Source organism: Syngnathoides biaculeatus, chromosome 10 (assembly GCF_019802595.1).
Source record: "Syngnathoides biaculeatus isolate LvHL_M chromosome 10, ASM1980259v1, whole genome shotgun sequence".
NCBI lineage: Eukaryota > Metazoa > Chordata > Actinopteri > Syngnathiformes > Syngnathidae > Syngnathoides > Syngnathoides biaculeatus.
The window spans coordinates 17,410,959-17,430,758 of NC_084649.1; the positions used below are offsets into that span (position 1 = coordinate 17,410,959).

Sequence of the window (19,800 nt, forward strand, 5' to 3'; positions counted from 1 at the left end):
TATGAAAATTTCCCCAAGACCACAGCGACCAGACCAGGTCTGGTCAGATGCACACCAGGAGCTTACAAAGGAACCCAGGACAACATTTAAAGCAATATAGGCCTCCCTTGTCTCAGTTATACCTCATCTTATCCTCACAAAGGTTGCGGGAGTGCTGGAGCTTATCCCAGCTATCATCGGGCAGGAGGCGGTGTACATCCTGAATTGGTTGCCAGTCAATCGCAAGGCACTATTTACATTTGTTTGATAATCTATACAAACTGGGGGTGAAATGCTAATGAATCATAATTTGAGAAGCTGTAAGGTGCTGTTTGACGGAAATGCACACCACTCGTTTCCTTGTTGTCCACCAATCTATAGCCCTGTCCTTTGTCACCCATAGAGATAGTCAGGGAAGTCCAAGATTCAGACCAAACGTTAAATGACTACTACACTGTGATTTTTCCTGAATAACCTGCCTCACCACATGCCATTTTACCAGGTCACTCATTCAGTACCAGATGCATGTCTCAATCTGGAATCGAGCGAATGTGGATAAGCTACATTTGGCTAGTGGATGAATGAAGCGTCATTTGTGGAAACAGTTGGGGAAATTTGGAGCAGAGCAAGACTTGTAATGAGTCCAGTGTGCACCCCACTTCTTTTCCAAAGTCAGTTGGGATGGGCTCCTGCTTCCTGGTGGGAAATGGGAAGTGTTGTGTAAAAAAAAAAAAAAAAACAACTGACAGTATAGAGCTGATCAGTGGAATAATTTCTCCCACTGACCTTAAAAAGGACCACCCGATCCAAATCTAGATCATCCGGACTCTGATGAATGCAAAGCCCTTGGGTCCGAATTATACAAACACTTAAAACCCATTCATGGTCATTTTGGACAGATTTTGCCATTGGCTGTAACTGTCGACTTTAGGATAAGGCAAAAAATCTTTCGCAATGTTAACTCAACCTGGCTCAGAGGTGAAATCAGGGCTAGAAACCAATGACCACTACGACAATCCTCGTTTTCTTTTTATACGTTTCATGTCTTTGCTTTTTGTTTCTTGTCTAACATTTACTCATAAATGCTTCTCTGATCCTCATCATCATGAAATGAGAAACAGACGCAAATACCCACGAAACTGATTGGCAACCAATCGTGTCAGTGTTTGCGTAGGAGCGATCATATGGCGATAAGCGACACCAGTGGGCCCGTTTACACCAGAGCGCTCTTTCAGGAGAAAAGGATGATGTACCCCGACCGCCAGTGACCATGTCACCGCTGCCGGTGAAAGCGAAGCGGCGCCGTGTCCCTCTGGGATTTGCGCCAAAACACAATTGGCTCCTATCAAGCTTGTGTCTCCCGCATTGCTGCATTGCATCATGACTTCTCTCAAACAATCTGGAGTTCACCTTTAAAAGGATGTGCTACTTTCCTAGCCTTGTTGGTGAGCGAGCGAAGGAAGGATGTGTAGAGGAGAGATGATAAAGGTTATAGATGTAGAGCAGGTATATTTAGGCTACGCTGTACAGCGGGCCCGCTGGGACGGGCGACCGACCAGCAAATGGAAATAGAAATGGGGGCAGAGGCGCGAAAAAGAGATTAAAAATAAAAGGGAGAAAAGACAAAGGGCAGGTGGAAGGGTTAATGAGGAGTTATCAAATTATACTGTGTAGATTAATGTCAGAAACAGTATTGCCATGAGAGATGGGTAATTGGCTTAATTTACGAGCATGCGTGGCTTACCTTTGTTGTTGAATACTAAACTTCTTCAGATCGACCAAACGTGGCAAAAAAAAAAAAAATACTTACCAATTCTTGTTAAACAATAGGATTTTTTTCCCTCCATTTTAGCAAGCAAATATAGAATACTGTCATAACAGTTTGGCAATGACAATGATATCACGACACGGTGATTATGATGGGCGATTATCTGTCCATCCATCCATTTTCTTAACCGCTTATCCTCACAAGGGTCGCGGGGAGTGCTGGAGCCTATCCCAACTGTCAACGGGCAGGAGGCGGGGTACACCCTGAACTGGTTGCCAGCCAATCGCTGGGCACATCAAGACAAACAGCCGCAGTCACAATCACACCAAGGGGCAATTTAGAGCGTCCAATTAATGTTGCATGTTTTGGGGATGTGGGGGGAAACCGGAGTGCCTGGAGAAAACCCACGCAGGCGCGAGGAGAACATGCAAACTCCACACGGGCGGGGCCGGGATTGAACTGTGAGGCTCACGCTTTACCAGCTGCCGACCCGTGCCACCGGCAATAATCTCCATAAGAAGAAAATATGTTACATTACAGTGTATAATTGAAATCGATTGGCAGTTTGTCGAATTGACAGACAACAGAAAATGCTAAAGTAGGATACATTTTCCTTTTCCTTTCTGATCTGCTTGGAAAATTGAAAATCTGCTTGATATTTCCAAATCCCAAATCCTCGTGGGTGACATCGACGTCAAGTTCAACGTAGCAACAGACTCTTATGAAGTCAAACAGGACGAAAGCCAATTAGGAAGCAACCTGACGCTCGCACTGTTGCTGGACACAAATAAAGCAACAACCGCTTGTGTTGGGTGTTTGTTTCACGTGTATGACAAGTCATTCACCGCATAATGATGAGGAGAAGAGAAGATGAACAGTTGCGTGAGCTTCTTTTGTTTGTTCCTTTAGTAGGACTCTTTCTTTGCATTTACTGGCAGTCTTGATGCTCCGCGGCAACATGCCGCCTCTCACAAGTCAGTCCTGGAACTACGACAAACATCCTTACACGTGTGGTGTGCTTTGTTGGTCATCTCCAATATACCAAACACCGTAAGAGCAATAAAGAACTATTTCCCATTTTTTTTCTCGTGTGTGAGGGTCACTCAATTTTTAAAAATCAGTATAACGCGCTTTGATGTTGGTTAGCGAGCACGTCAATACTCGATGTTGCTTCATCGACACTGTACTATTATGTCATGGAAACTGCCCCAAAGACTGAGCAACATGGTTCGATACGCAGTCCGCAACAAAGATACGAGTAACTGATTGGCAATTGCGGTGCAAATTTAGCCCATTATCCTCTTCGACAGTTTATACTGCATCTAGCTTCTGGTAGGGCGTCTCATCCGGTTCTCACAACTATCCATTTTCCAAGCTGCAAGATTTTTTTTCTCATAACCTTCGAGATCTGAACGTGTACTGTCAGCATACTCCGGAAGCGTCCTTTCCCTTTCCGTGAATCAGGAAGAGCCGGGTCCGTGGCACGCGACGCATCCTGTCAGAGCATCTGCGAAACTGAGCTGTAAACTCACTGACATTCCATCTGGCACCTGCATGACTTATTCACCTGCTGTCTGCAACCGCGGGGAACACGAGCTTCTTCACCCCGCACTCACCTATGCGGCGACGCACGCTGCGAGCGAACGCATCACGCCTCGGCGACGGCGTGTCAAGGGCAACGGACCACAGAAGCGATGCATGCTACGAATTTCAAATACATAAAAAAAAAAAAAATCACTAATCTTACATTAACTTTTACTAACTAAAATTTGTGGGTGAAGCAAAGAGGAGCCTGTTCTTGAGAGGTTTTAGTACAGATGAGTATGCGTGTACTGTAATTAGTTTAAAATGCACACAGCACACAATTTGTGGTTAGTCACATTATTTGTCTGTTCAAGAAAGGTAAATAAATAATAGCGTGAAATAAACCCTCAACTTGAAATTGTGGGAAAACTATTAAATCATTTTCAACCTGCTTAATTTGTCTCTCAGTGTAGGGATTAATTTGGTTGTAATTAGCCTTTTTCTTTGAAATAAACTATTATGACCCTAACAGCTTTCAGAACTTTTTTCCCCCCCTGAGAACTTTGTCTTAATTAAATATATTTTGGAGATGGTTCTATAGTGTTTTTTGAAATGTGATTTCAAGCAACAGTAGAAAACATTAATCACATCTTTTACATGTACTTAAGTTGTCATTATTATACTCTGCATGGTTGTCTTGGAGCGCCCAAGAGTTGCCAATTAAAAAAAAATTTAAATTGTGTATAACACTACAAAAAGCACATTACTTTTTTAGTTGTTTAATAGTATTTTTTTTTTTTTTTACATATTCAATGAAATTGAATGAATGTTTTTGCTTTCTGGCTAAGAGATCTGTGATTATGGGTCGTAATCTTGCCACATTCAGATTTGATTCTGTAGAAAATGGATGGATGAAAACAAATATCCCTATTATTGCTTTAATCTAAAAGCAGATTAATGAATAAATGGGCGGCACGGTGGAGCAGCTGGTAAAGCGTTGGTCTCACAGTTCCGAGGACCCGGGTACGATCCCGGCCCCGCCTGTGTGGAGTTTGCATGTTCTCCCCGTGCCTGCGTAGGATTTCTCCGGGCACTCCGGTTTCCTCCCACATCCCAAAAACATGCAACATTAATTGGACACTCTAAATTGCCCCCTTATGAGTGCGGCTGCTTGTCTCTATGTGGCCTGTGATTGGCTGGCAACCAGTTCAGCGTGTACCCCGCCTCCTGCACGTTGACAACTGGGATAGGCTCCAGGACTCCCTGCGACCCTCGTGAGGATAAGCGGCAAAAGGAAATGGAAGGATGGATAAATAAACACTCACTCAAGAACTGAAGGATGTGAAATTGGAATTTCTATATGAGCGGGCCTTATGCATGTATGCCCAATAATGGATTAGACTGTAAACTATCAAAGCACAGAGTGGCTATCAAGTGAGAAGCAGCAAGGGCTGCCGTACTCAAGGGTCTCTTACCCACCGCCGGCTCTTTGGTATGCACGCACACACACACACACACACACACACACACACACGCATGCATACAATTGACGGCAAAGCAATATCCTCACAGCTAATTAGCATGATCACATTTCCCATGCGACACACGTTGGGCGACGCAGCCATACTGAACCAAGCGATACAGCCTAAACATGCATCACCCGGGATCACTAATGCAGATGGCAAATGTTGCCATGCGAAGCGAGGGAATAATGCATTCCATCAATGAACGACTCGCAGCAGGAGTACCACAGCGCAGGCATCATCTTCACGCCTGCCACACATCTAATAAAGACACCTTTTAACATGTTATGGGAAAACAGGTCATACGAGTAGAGCGCGGCACAGAAGAACGAACGTCTTGCTGGAAATCCGATTCATCTCACGTGGCCGTAATAAGTCACATAAAGTTCACCAGAGACTTTTTCAATTATTCAAAGGCCGTTTACATATTGTGTTGCTGTTGATATTAATATACACCATTTGCCATCAGGGCAAATAGAAAATGAGATTTTTTTTTCTGTGATCCGTTGAGAAAATACGAAGAGTAATTCCCAATTTTATTTGATGGACATGGAAAGAGACTTGTTCCAAATGGCAAAATATGGCAAGTCCTCGACGTGCTCCTCTAAAAATCTTAATAATTGCTCTTACTAATAGTTTGAACTGTAAATATAAAACGCATCCTTCAATACGATTTTAAACTCATCTTATACCATAAAAAAACTATATTGGGAAATATGTACCAGAAATAACTTCCACACACAGCCTAGCCAAAATTTTGCTACTGCCCCACACATGAAGTTTGTCTCCCGCCGGTTCCAATTTAGACAAGGCTTTGGCAGCCATTTTGTGGCATCTTGGGAAATTTCAGACAAAGAACAAAAAACACAAATACAGTATGTGACTTTTTAGAGAATAATTTGGGATAAATTACAAAACAGGGGGGAGGGGGGGGAATCAGAATTTGCAAAAGTGAACCAAGAATACGCAGGATTGCAGTACACTCAAGTTTACAACAGTTTTGTTTCCAGAGATGTCAAGTACTTTACTTACTGTACTTGGGAAGATGTTCCCTGTATCTGTATAATTAATATTTATTTTTCTGTTAACTTTTTACTTCTACTCCCTACTTTTAAACATAAATAGTACTTTATACTCCTTTTGAGCTGGTTACTTTTAAAACCTTTTAAGGTTACCGACAACAGCGTCAAAGATGGGGGTGGGGGCGTGAGAGAGCTAACTTGTTGTCGATAAAACGGTAAATTCAAACAGCGGGCATGATCGTGTACGCTGCCTGCGTTCAGTATTACGATACTTCGTGTTACCTTACGACCACAACGAGCCAATCAAATAGTTTGTTTCCTGGAAGAGATTTCCTGAGTTGCCTCTTCAAAAGGAAAGTGAACTCAGAAAAGAAACATTTTAAAATGAATGGATGAACAAGAATCATAAATACATAAGGAAAAACAATTCTAGGCCATAAATATGAACCAATTTCATGAAAAGCAGAAAGTCGCTTTATGACAGCAAGCTTGCTAAAATCTTGGGGCCCCTTGTTGTTTTTGGTGCACTCGCACTCTTGGGCCCCCCAAAAGTCCTGTATGCTATCTTTCAAGTTTTTCATCCATTCAAAGCCTTCATTTCAAGGTGAAGCGATCACTATTTTCATTGTTGTCGAGAGAAAAATGCATATTGCCACCTTGCCTGACAGAGAACAATTAGAACTAATCAACAAAAAGTCCAAAGCAACCTGTGTGCTTCACCCAGTGGCAGAAAAGAGCAACAAATCTGACAAATATGTAATTAATAATTACAAAATTCCTCCTTTTATTTCAGGTTTATTTTTTCTACATTGGTCTTTGATTTGGTGCAGGCCCACAGGCAGTTAATTCTCCACCGGCGTTTAGCACACTAATAAAATGGGAGCTTGTGAGAAATTATGTGTCATTTATGCTAATTTTATTGCACTTTGCAAATCAGTTTCATTTTCAAATATCGCTGGCGACACTGCGGGCGTCGCGTAGCATCGCGACTCCTGTCTGAGTCACTCGCCGCGTTTGTTATGCGACACTGTTTGTAATCTTGTTTATTAAGACAGTCCTACAACAACAACCCGGTCGGTGCCTTGAAGTCTGACTTTAGATGAAGGCAACGTTGAGAGGGTTGTTTTGAAAACGAGTACCTGCGCTTAATTTAAAGGAGGCAGGGCAAAGTAGAGTGATTAAAAAATGCGGTGACTATATGAATAAAAGGAGGACTGGAAATATGCATTGATGCAACAGCAACACCGTAGACACAGCGACATTCCACAAATATGGCCGACATGCACAGTACACGCAACCTAAACTTGTCATGAGATCAAAGCATGCACGTTATAGTCACATAGTCTAATAAATAACTGAATAACAAAGATTTTCAAGCACAGTGAAGCCCAGTTATATTCTACTTACTCTACGTCTAAATGAAACCGCTCAACTGGCTTCAACCGACACTGCCTCGTTTCATTTTTTTTCCCCACAAAATCCAATTAAATTATTGCTGGGAACAGGCCGCTGATATACGGCGGTGCCTTGAGATACTGTTTCTGTTTTTAGTAGCGTTTTTTTTGGTTTTTTTTTTTGGGGGGGGGGTTTTAGCGCCTGCCCTTTTTGCATTTTAGTGAGCGATGGCGGCCACTTTCTCCTGCAACTGGCCTGTCATGAGCTTTGAAATTTCAACCACTGTCGGACATTTCACTTGCTCACCTTAAAGTGTATTTGTTAACTTGCTGAATATTGTTGATTCTATTGTTTATTTATCCTCTGTCAACTTCCTGTGCGTTAACTTAGTTTTGGGTTTTCCCCACCGACATCAGTGTTTTTGGTAGGTGTATCGTAGTCGTAATTTTTCATGATGTCAGTTTGCCGTCGTGGCTTGACCTCTTAAAGTCACTTATAGATTTATTCAGGTCAAAATCTTGGGAGGTGCTGATGGAATTTGGGCTGAAAATTATTTTCCCAATGATCCACAAAGCGCGTGGCCACTCATCCAGTCTGTGGTGCTGCAGCCCTGGCCGTCCCGTGGCTCCACCTCTGGTTGTGGAGTTGAGTTCATTGCTACCATTTATATTTCACATTTTTATAGCAAGTCAATGTGGAAAAAAGAAAAATCACCCAAACGACAGCTCGGATCTCTCGAAAAAAACTATGTCGGCTCACTCATATTTCAAGGTACCACTGTATTTGTTTTTATTAATTTAGTAATGTAACATTATAGTATTAATTTAGTAGAGATGAATAATCAATACTGATGATATGCAGCTTGAAAAGAGGTGGAATTCACTGCTAGCATTAGCCACTAGCCATTATCTAGTCCCACACTAGCCTGACTAGCTGCTATCGTGCTGTTACCAGTACTGTATATTTATTATTTTACTGTGGTTATCTTATACACGTGACCACTAATATTTAAAAATCTCTTAATAGCGGTTAACTTGTTTTTCCACAGCTGTAATGACTGTTTATACATTGCCTTAAAATGTGATGCTTGCGTGACGGCCACAATTTCAGTCTGTAAACGTGTGACTTCAAGTGTCATTATAGTCACTGAGGAAAATCGCAGCGGTTCCTCTCATTTAACACAAAGGAGACCAGCAAATGTGCAAAGGGCCCGTTAACACTAAGCCATGCGCAAAGACGCTTGCGCCAATATCATAATTGATTACTGATAGGAGAGTGACATGTGGAGGCAGGTGCAAATCCATGACAAAGTAACATTATATGGCTTAACCTATTCTTGCACTTGGCCAATAATATAAAATATAACTTAAAACTTAATTGGTATGATAGCTAAAGTTTGATTTTTATTGATTAATATAATGTACGTGTATTATTTTCAATGGGACAAAGTGTTCAACCTTAGAGGGTGGTCTGTATATAAGTATAAACTATGTATATTTTTAAAAGGCCACTGTCATGAAATGCATGATTTTTAGTATGTTATTCATGAAAAAACTGCAGCCGGTATGGACCAATGCATTTTTTTCCCCACCACAAAACCTGATTTTGACGTGTATGGTTTTTTTGGATCTCCCGCCATGAAAATCCTCTCGAGGGATTTGTTTTCGACAAGAAGCAGGAAGTGAGGTACGTAGCAGGGGCGCCCTCAAGCAGACTTGTTTGTTTCTATTAGTTTTACTTGCAGGAAGGTAGCTTGCTGTTCCTTCATGTTAGCTAAAAAGCTGGCTTGTTGCATTGCTGGCTATTGCTCGAACACCGCGGAGGTCGATCGGGCGGGGGAGGTGGTTTGGCCGTGATCCGCATATCATCTATGGCTCGAAATGATGGGATAATATTGCCCCAGTAACTTCACTCGGTTGTGAAACGTTCTGTTCTTCGAAAAGACCTTCCGTGTCAGAAGGGGCGTGTTTGTCTCCCAGAGTAGGGGGCCACAGCGTGTTTTCAATGGCGAATGTTCGGGGTGACGTCACGGACAGGAGATGCAGCCAATATGGCGACCACTTGAATGTCGAATGACACTTCCGCAACTTTGCGCATGGATGACGCGCTCTCCGCTCATATTTATTTATTCGTATAGACATTGAAGTGAATAATGTTATATGTATTTTTCATTACAATATCTATTTTAGAATGTTTATAGGGATGACACGTGACCTTTAAACTATGTACTGTAATGACTATATGAACACACGTAGAGCCTCTCGTACTAGCAAACGTGTTTTAAAATAACATTTCCTCCAATTGAGGGCTGTGCACATCCTACACAACATTTAAACATTCTGCATCATGGGAGAATGACATGGGAGGTGTGGGTGGGCGTGAGGGGTGAGAGTCCTCCGCATGCTAAACAGGTAACCGGGCCGTGGAATTGACTTTCAAAAGGGACTCCCTCTCCTGCGAGGATGTTTCGATCCCACTTCCTCCAAGGCTGCAAACCGCCAGTATGTGAGTCATGCATTCATCAGTACAAGAAGACATCCCGCATTGCACAAACACAGAGAAGAGCTTGTGTGTGTGTGTGCGGTGGAGGGGGGGGGGGCAGACTCACCTTCCGTGGGTGAGGTTTTCAGTCGTTTGCACAGTCCCTCGACGCCGCCGTAGTCCTCCTGGAGCTTGACCACCGCCTCGGTCCCGCGCAGCTCCATGAGCGAGCGCAGCTCCATGAGCGAGCAGCCGAAGCCTGCCGCGTGGTTGGCGCCCTCATTTCTTTGGTTCTTGGTGTAGAAATCGCTGTTGGACATGTCCCCCATGATGCCAGACGGGTCAATTATTGCGAATAGGGGTGGAATCAGTCTCCGAAGGGGGTTCAAGTAGACAAAAAAAAAAAACAAATAAATGGGAATGCTACTTGTGGAGAGATTAAAAAGTGGGCAGCATCCAATTATTGGAGCATCTAATTTAGCATCAGAGCAGAAGAAGAAGCAGGGGGTGGAGGACGGAGGGGGGGGCGATGAAACACAGACTGGGGGAGCATCCAGGTGAGCGTCGGACGGCCCCTGTGGTCAGGTCCTGAGAAGGTCGCGAGGTGCGGGGGGCGCGGGGGCTCAGGCTCACCACGGCTGCAGTCCAGACCCGCTCCATGCGTGGCTTCCCATTGCTGCGATAGGGCTCGCGCCTCTACATGGTGGTCCTCCCCATCGCTGCTGGAGAGAGAGGAGGAGACAGGAGGAGGAGGAGGAGGTCAGTTCCGAGAGGACGGAAGGTGAAGGACACCGCGGGATCGTCGCACGGAGTTGCGACCGCGGCTCAGCGCTGCGGTAACTCGCCGCCGCTTCGGTGCCGATCTAGCGCTGCTAACGGTGCCGCTAACCTCATTCTGAGGACAACCGGAACGAGGGAGGGAAGAGAGAGAGAGAGAGAGAGGGAGAGAGTAGGGGAACGAGAGAGAAAGATAGCAGCGGGCAAGAGGATGAGGAAGGGAGAGAAGAGGATGCTCCACTCGGATGCCGAGAAAGAGGAGGTTTGCGTGCGGGGGCGGGAGGCTGGGCGCCGCTCTGACGACAAAACAGAAGAGGCGGCACGCAGCGTTGCACTGTCGCCGGGGAGGATGGGCTGACTTGGAGGAGGCCGGTGAGGGAGGGGGGTGGGGGGGGGGGGTCACGTTGGCATCGCAAGTCTCATCTGGGTCCATTTCATCAGACCCTGTCACTTCAAGTCCAGAAAAGATATTGAATACTGCTCATGCTTATTTCATCCTCAACTGCTCTCGTATATCGACTATTCGCTGATACATAAATCTTTTTTTTTTTTTTGCTACGTACAATGCTGCTTTTCTTCACATCTCAATATACACACTACACAAAATTGCTGCAACTGGTCACTCGTCTATACATGTCCATGTATTAATGGGGCCAGAACAGTGGGCATGTGACGTTCTGAGGGACCAGGGTTCAAATCCCGGACCCACCGATGTTTCACCTGTGCCTGCGTAGATTTCCTCCCGCTTCCCACATTCATGGTAGGTTGATTAAAGACTAAATTGCCCATAGGTGTGACTGTTAGTACTAACAGCCATTTGTGTTTATGATCCCTGTGATTGGCTGGCGACCAGTCCAAGGTTCATCCCGCTTCTCACATGAAGATAGGCCATTACTATCTTCTATTATTCTTGTTTGTTGTGTCTCATTTTGTACAATTTTGTCACTTTCTACAGCATAAAGTCTTTTTCACCCAACTTTCCTACAGTATTCGCCCAGTAAAATGAATCCAAGTTGGTTGTGGACGTGTAAATGCCAAGGCGGGCATCTGTGTTGATCAGATCCTCTAAATGAAAGCAAACATGGAAGAGTGTGTGTGCATGTGTGGACATAATCAAGCGCAGAAACGAGGAGTGAAACTACATTCCCAACAAAGCAACGACATCAACAATGGCAGCAGATGGAGCACCTGCAAAAAGGCCACCTTGCCGCCGTGTCCCGACATGGCCGCCGACGCCACCTTGGGTATTGGACCCGGCTACTCGCCTTTGCAATGACCAGGTGGTAACAAAGGAAACCATTAAAGATTGATTTTGTCTTTCAGCTCACAGGAATTCTGTCACTTTTGAAGAAGAATCATTGTGATTTTCACTGATATCTGAGCTATCCGAGATAGCCATCACGAAAAAGGTTGAAAGTTATAAATCCCTGTTTCTATTCTGCTGTCTGCCAACTGCAAGTTCCAACCACTGTAGAGGTTTGTTTTGCACGTCATAGCAAGAACTCAACTGATTTTGCCCGAGTATGACTTGAGATGTAATTCTCAGTACATGTCACTTTTCAACACTCTACCGGTCCACAAATGAGAAGTAACTTTCATTCCAACTTTGACAAATAGTTTTCCATGTGTAGACAAACAAGAACGCCACAAAATTTGACTGATACCTGGTGGTGAGCCAAGAAAAAAAAAAAGTAAGTAAAAGACAGACTTCTTCTTTTCCTTTCGGCTTGTCTTGTTTGAGGTCGCCACAGCGTGTCATCTTTTTCCATCTCGTGCATCCTCCTCCCTAACACCCACTGTCCTCAGGTCCTCCCTCACAACATCCATCAAGCTTTTCTTTGGTCTTCCTCTCGCTCTTTTGCTTGGCAGCTCCATCCTCAGCACCCTTCTACCAATATACTGACTGTCTCGTCTCTGGACATGTCCAAACCATCGAAGTCTGCTGTCTCGAATCTTGTCTCCAAAACATCCAACTTTGGCTGTCCCTCTAATGAGCTCATTTCTAATCCTATCCAACCTGCTGACTCCGAGCGAGAACCTGAACATCTTCATTTCTGCCACCTCCAGTTCTGCTTCCTGTTGTTTCTTCAGTGCCACCATCTCTAATCCGTACATCATGGCCAGCCTCACCATTGTTTTATAAACTTTGCCTTTCATCCTAGCGGAGACTCTTCTGTCACATAGAACACCAGACACCTCCCGCACAATGTTGCACCCCACTTGGACCCGTTTCTTCACTTCCTTACCACACTCTCCTTTGCTGGATTGTTGACCCAAAGTATTTGAAGTCGTTCATCTTCGGTATCTCTTCTTCTTCGAGCTTCACTCTTCCTCCTCCGTCGCTCACATTCATGCACCTATATTCCGCCAACTATTCCACACCACTGGTACCACTTTCTTCACTTCCTTACCAAACTCTCCATTCCTCCTCCTCCGCCCCTCTCATTCACACATATTGTTTTACTTCGGCTAATCTTCATTCCTCTCCTTTGTAGTGCGTACCTCCATCTTTCTAATTGTTCCTCCACCTGCTCCCTGCTTGCACTGCAGATCACAATATCATCTGCGAACATCATGGTGCAAGGGGATTCCAGTCTAACATTGTCTGTCAGCCTATCCAATCCAACAGCAAACAAGAAGGGGCTCAGTGCGGAACCCTGATGCAGTCCCATCTCCACCTTAAGTTCATCTGACACACCGACGGCACATCTCACCACTGTTCTGCTGCCCTCATACATGTCCTGTACTATGCTAACATATTTCTCAGCCACACCCAGACTTGTGCATGCAGTACCACCTCTCTTGGTACTCTGTAATAGGCTTTCCTAGGTTTACAAAGACACAAAATCGCTCCTTCTGACCTTTTCTGTACTTTTCTACGAGCATCCCCAAGGCAGTAAAAGATAGACAATGTTTGAAATTTGGGATCAATTCACAATTAACAGATTGCAATGTCCCTACTGCAAAGCGGAACTTGCGTAACACAACAACACATCTATGATTACCAACACAAGGTAATGTAATGTTAGATAATTTATTATAGCCTACTGGTGAACTTTTAATCGCTTTTAGAAACCCGTGCTACATTCACACACGGGGTGCTATGTCCACAGCTGACGCCCAGACACAAAGCACAGAATGGCTTAATAACAACCCAACAGCCAAGTATAATTATTCCACAAACTTCATTCCACAGGATAGGCAACATATTTTGAAACTACATACATTCAAATTCACACATAATCCAGTCTATAGACTATAACAATTGGTGACCCCAAGTGGACGGAAACAATACTCGCCACACATGCACATTTTGGATTAGAACTGTTATTAATAATGCAAAATGTATTTTTTATTACATTTTAATGTTATTACAATTATTATTATACTATTATTTTTAATTACTCATTAATTGAAAGGATAATTGGTGGAACACAAAATCGTAATGAGCATGTTTGCCAATTCAACAATTTATATTCAATAATATGAGACAAGATTCATTGATTGTGGCCCACAAATTCGACATACACTCGAGACTAATGCAATCGGTTTCGTCAATAAATTGATGGCAGACAACTTTTTTGCCTCACTTACCCAAACTGAGTCTAATTGGACATGATGAATGTGAACCGCATATGGGCTGTGAGCTTGAATATGATCATGCAACTATAACATATGGACATGGCAGGTATATTGCTAGAAGGATTAACTTTGTACAGTTAAAAAAAAAAAAAAAAAATGGAAACCGCGAAAGCATGTACTTACATTGAGCTGACAAGGTTTCTAAAAATGTCCTTGAGCTCAGTGCTGAGATTTAAGCTTTGCCCACTGCAGCAGCAGGAGCAGCAAGGGCGGGAGTACTGTCACACAGCGCCCCCTGTCGCCGAAAAAAGCCAGTGCAAGAATATCCCCCGTGGGTGATTGACTCACAGGCCACCGCTACATTAGGTAAGGTCGCCAAAATATTATGATGGCCTTTCAGCATAATACAGTGAAGCGCAACATACTGCTCCAAACAACAACCGCATTAATAAACATTACCACACTAATATTGTTAATAACTATAAAAGAAAATAGTCTCTCCTAAAACAATGGGGAGCAACGGGGAAGTACAAATAATATATTGCAGTTGAGCAGTTGTCATTCAGTGGTATAAAATACCTTAAGGTAATTAATAAACAAAATATTTTACTGGCTTGTAACTAGTCATCCATTGACGTATATGTAATATTATTAGGTACAATTTATATGGATGCATGATCTGAGGGATAGCATACTTATAATATGGCCTGAGACAAAAAAAAAGTTTGACACCCCCACATTTTAGTATCATAGTGTCATTTAGTCTACTGTAGTTACTAAGTAAAATTTTATACAGTGAAAATATTAGCAAGCTTATCATGTTTAGTGCCAATTATTGATCCTTTCCATGGCATACCATGCAAAATGTTGCACATAATGCACATTCAGAAATAGTAACACGAGCACTCATATTTTGTAAAATTTGTAAAAACTTCCATACACCAGTATGAACATTTCAAAACTTCATATGTTAAAAGTGAGATGCCCACAGGATTGCCGCATTGACCATTTTCAAACAAAGTATATATTTAAAAAAAAAAAAAAAAAAATCATGTTAATGTGCCAATTCTAGCTGTCTCATCGCAATCTTCTGGCAGAGCACACATTCTGCATACTAGAATGTTTGCACCAAACTGCATATGTACAAACGTGGACAGAATTGTTGTTGTATTTTTATGGTTGTGGAACAAACACTGTAATAACACAGTCGTAGCTCTTTAATGATTCTGCCACCAGTGAAGAGCTTTTTGTGCTTGGTCAGGATGTGCAGCTTCTCTTGGTACTTTGGCCTTCTTTTGTCAAGTGTAATAAATAGGGAGTGATCTTTTTTGTTTCGGGGGGAGGGAAGTACTTTTCAGCTCTTTTTATTTTCTCTCTAGGGGGGCTGTTTCGTGTGGAAAAAGTCCCGGGAGAAGTTGCTGTTCAACGCCATTCCGCGTTGCAAATTTTACCGACTGCCAGGCTCGGGCCAAAGGTCAGATACACACAATTGTTGCTCAGAATTATCAAACAACTTGTCTAGTACTCAATATTTGTGGAACTATTGAGCTTTTTGCCTCTTACTGGTCATTAGCGGTAGCCTAGCCGTCTAACAGGATCAGACCACAGCGTAAATGTTTGATTGACAGCTACCTGAAAAATTGTGATTGAATCGCAAGAGGGGGTGGGACATATGTGATATTGATTGGACGATATGACCCCTTGATAAGCTACTGGAAGCTGTCTGGTGAGCTACCTGAAGCTTGCAACGTGAGCTGGGCTGTAATAATTAATTACTTTAACTTTACTATAAAAAGGTTGAAGCAAAATGTCTGGCTCCAAGCTTCACAGGGTTAATTTCTAGACATCGACGAATGTTACTGCAATTGAAATAAGTCGGTGGGATGGTGGCAAGCCAGGATGAAAGAGTGAAAGAAGGAGCGTTTGAGATCATTTTACACTTAACATGAAAGTGCAATGTGTACAGCAGCAGTAAGTCTATGATTGCTAACTTGGAAGGTAACATCTCCAATGCTAGCTTATTTAATATAGCCTCCTATGACCAGTTGGAATGTCAACTCATAGACCACCTAATGGATTCTCCAGTAACAGCCAGCCAACTCTACACTTTCATTCACTGACGCCCACGTCATTCAGAATCGGAATCAGCTTTAGTGGCCAAGTATGTAAACACAGGCAAGGAATTTGTCTCGGGCAGTCGGTGGCGCCCTGGTACGACATCCATGTTGAGTACGGAGAAAAAGAAGGAACATACTAACAAGAATGAAGAAGAATTCAACAGACTAGAGAGGACCTTTTTAAGCCATACACACTCAAAGTCACAGACACAGCAGATGTTCATGAGGATGGCAACTGTAAGTGGACAAAAATAAGATCTGCACCACATTAGCACATTATTGGGTTTCAATATTCCAAATGTTTTTTGACATTTATTCAATTAATCGATAGAAAACTCAATTTTAAAAATTGGCTTAGTGTCTTCATTTCTTTTGGCCATGACTCCAAACTTGCATTGTTAGGATATTTCCGACCTGTGCATTTGCACTGCACTCAAATTGCCACATATCTAATACGTATCTGGTTAGGATCCACATCTGGAATAGGCCTGATCCCAATCAGAAGATACGGCATCTAATTCCAAGTTGTTTTTTTTTTTCTATTTGTAATTTCATTAAGTCTATCCCAATCGTACCACTCCGGCGGGGGAGGGGGGGGGTGTTCACAATTGTCTCACTTGAACCATGCAGTGTAAATTTGCCCAAAGAAGTAAGAAGACCCGGGGTTTGTGTGTGTGTGTGGGGGGGGGGGGGGGTGTAACGGTTGGAGAACGGGAAGGTTTGACAGAAAAATAGGACAACGGGCATCAGGCCTGGAAAGGAGGTTTGGAAATAGAAAGGGATGTTAGTCTATCTTTGAATTCAGCTGTCTACAGGGAGATAAGGTGGAATAGAAATGGCCGACGAGTAGAGCGGTTCGATCGTGCTGCTAATAGAGCAAAAGAAAAGAATCACTGCTCGTCGTCATTGTACCCCATGTGAAATGCATTCCTAGGGTGCTATTCAACATTTTGCAATGACAACAATGAAATCTAAAAAGGGAAGACGGAAGGAAACATCAAACACAACATTTCCTTTTTGATAGACGCCATAAGAGGTCAGTGGTGTCCAAGGACTGTCCGCTGATAATGCCTGAAATGGTGGCCCATCACTGTACAGCCTGGACATAAAGGAAGCCATATTTTACCATTTGCCAAATGGAATAGAGAAAGACCTTCCCTAAACTTGTCCCATTAAGTTAAAATTAGATGAGTGATGCTGCTATAAGGATTTCCATGGGAGACTAAGTACATCGTAGTACAGGTAAGCCTTAGAGAGGACTGAAAATGAAGGAACCGCTGATAACTGATCTGAAACAGTACCCATTTCTGGCACGCCTCTCTAGGAATCACCATAAAGAACAGAAAAGGAATGTAACTTGGAATGAAAGATATCTTGGTAAGAATGTAGAATATAGGGTTCTGGGGGGTTTAGGGGGGTCACTTAAAGAGGTCAGTGGCGCTAAAAAATGCTGGCCAATCACAGCAGAGGTGGGACTTAAGAACACATTATTCCACATACAAGAGACTGTATACATTTAAAGTGAAGAAAATAAGTATTTGAACACCCTGATATATTGCAAGTTCTCCCACTTACAAATCATGGAGGGGTCTGAAAATATCATCGTAGGTGCATGTCCACTGGGAGAGAGATAATCTAAAAGAGTTAGTAAGCTAGTGGTCCACCAGGTTTGCACACATGGCAAAAGGGATTTTGGCCCACTCCTCCACACACATCTTCTCTTGATCAGACAGGTTTCTGGGCTGTCACTGAGAAACACGGAGTTTCACCTCCCTCCAAAGATTTTCTATTGGCTTTAGGTCTGGATACTGGGTAGGCCACAGCAGAACCTTGAAATGCTTCTTCCGGAGCCACTCCTTGGTTTCCTGGCTGTGTGCTTCGGGTCATTGTCATGTTGAAAGACCCAGCCGCGACCCATCTTCAATGCAGAGACTGTCCCATGTGCTGAAAAACACCCCCAAAGCATGATGCTACCACCCCCATGCTTCACAGTAGGCATGGTGTTCTTGGGATTGAACTCATCAATCGTCTTGCTCCTAACACAGTTAGTGGAATTGGGACAAAAAAAATTCCATTTTGATCTCATCTGACCACAAACCTTTCTTCTATGATTCCTCCGTATCATCTAAATGGTCATTGGCAAACTTAAGACGGGCCTTGACATGTGCTGGTTTAAGCAGGGGAACCTTCTGTGCCATGCATGATTTCAAACCATGACGTCTTAGTGTATTACCAACAGTCACCTTGGAAACGGTGGTCCCAGCTCTTTTCAGGTGAAAATGATGAAACAATTAACATTTCAGACCACTCCATGATTTCTAAGTGACACAACTTCCAATATAGCAGGGTGTTCAAATACTTATTTTCTTCACTGCATGACACCTTGTAGGTTTAAGATGATGGATTGGTAGAATTGCCCATACCATCATTTTTCCTACCTCAAGTCCGTGTAAGTCGTTGCGCTATTTTTTTTTTTATATACTTTTCCAATTAGCCTTCGAGTCACCCGCCGCTAATGCGCTCCCCCGAGACTCGAGTCAATAACGTGACATTTTAAGTCGCGAGACGAGCATGTTGCAAACGCTCATTGTGCAAAGCAGGCTGTGGTTATTAGCTGTACATAATGTTTCGGCCACAAAAGCAATCATCGGACAATAGGTTGATGATTTCATGACTTACAATAAAAGCAAGTATTATTTAAAACTAGTACATTATATGATATTATTACAGCAGTGAAATGTGATCAAACTTATACATGGTACAATTCTCAAGCATGCACCTTTCAAGTGGTGTTTACCTCTCTGTAGACCTGCAGAATGGGGAAAAAAATTCAGGACAATGAACCAGGGTGCTAACAGGAAGAAAAATGGAAGAAAATATGGATGAAGTACCCTTGATTTGGTATCACACTGTTTTTTTCCATGGCCAGAGGCTGTGAAGGGTAGCAAAATGTCTGATTCATACTGTATTATTTTTGGCAACCTTCCGTTGGATATCAACCACAGTACAATGGTAACATAAGGTAACATTCAAGGCCCTTCACCAAACTGTTCCCACCAAGTTGAAACTGTTGCCTTTATCTTTTAGGTAAAATGTGACCCTTGTGAGATAAGCGGCGTGGAAAATGGATGGATTAAAGGCTGGTTTCCAGTGTACTTTATTACTGCTCACCATGGTGGCACAGTTATTGACTGGTTAACACATCTGCCTCAAAGTCCTGAGGACCTCGATTCAATTCTGGCTGTGTCTGTGTGGAGTTTGCTTCATTTCCCATGTGTGGGTTTTCTGCACGTTTTCTTTGGTTTCCTCCCGCATCTCAAAAAGATGCATTACAGGTAGATTGAAGAAGACAGAACAGGCGTGTCAAACTCATATTTGTCCTGGGCAGCATTGTAGCTATGATTTCCCTAAGAGGGCCATTAGGACAGTGAAACCATATAAATGTTTAATCACCAAATCATATTGTCAGAAGAGAAAGATAATAGTTTGTCCAAGTATTGTTTAAGTAACTGTAAAAAAAGGGTTTGGTAAGAGTAAAGTGCACTAATATAGTTTATTATTATGACAATCAGGGGCACGGTGGATCAGCTGGTAAAGCTTTAGCCTCACAGTTCTGAGGTCCCGGGTTCAAT

The 19,800-nt window shown here is 43.0% G+C and overlaps 1 protein-coding gene across 8 annotated transcripts in view; it reads right to left on the reverse strand.

Moving 5' to 3' along the window:
- The window catches only part of atp2b2 (ATPase plasma membrane Ca2+ transporting 2), a 115,719-nt gene that overhangs the window by 74,550 nt on the left and 21,369 nt on the right, over positions 1–19,800 (reverse strand). For 6 of the 8 annotated variants that reach the window (XM_061831481.1, XM_061831480.1, XM_061831487.1 and 3 more), the window contains 2 exons: positions 10,326–10,414; positions 9,820–10,078 (listed from right to left, as the gene is read on the reverse strand). In XM_061831481.1, coding sequence (XP_061687465.1) covers positions 9,820–10,078; positions 10,326–10,352 — 286 coding nt within the window. In that variant the 5' untranslated portion in view covers positions 10,353–10,414. Of the gene's footprint in view, positions 1–9,819; positions 10,415–19,800 lie in introns of all 8 variants that reach the window. The other 2 variants (XM_061831483.1, XM_061831482.1) reach the window with 1 other exon arrangement.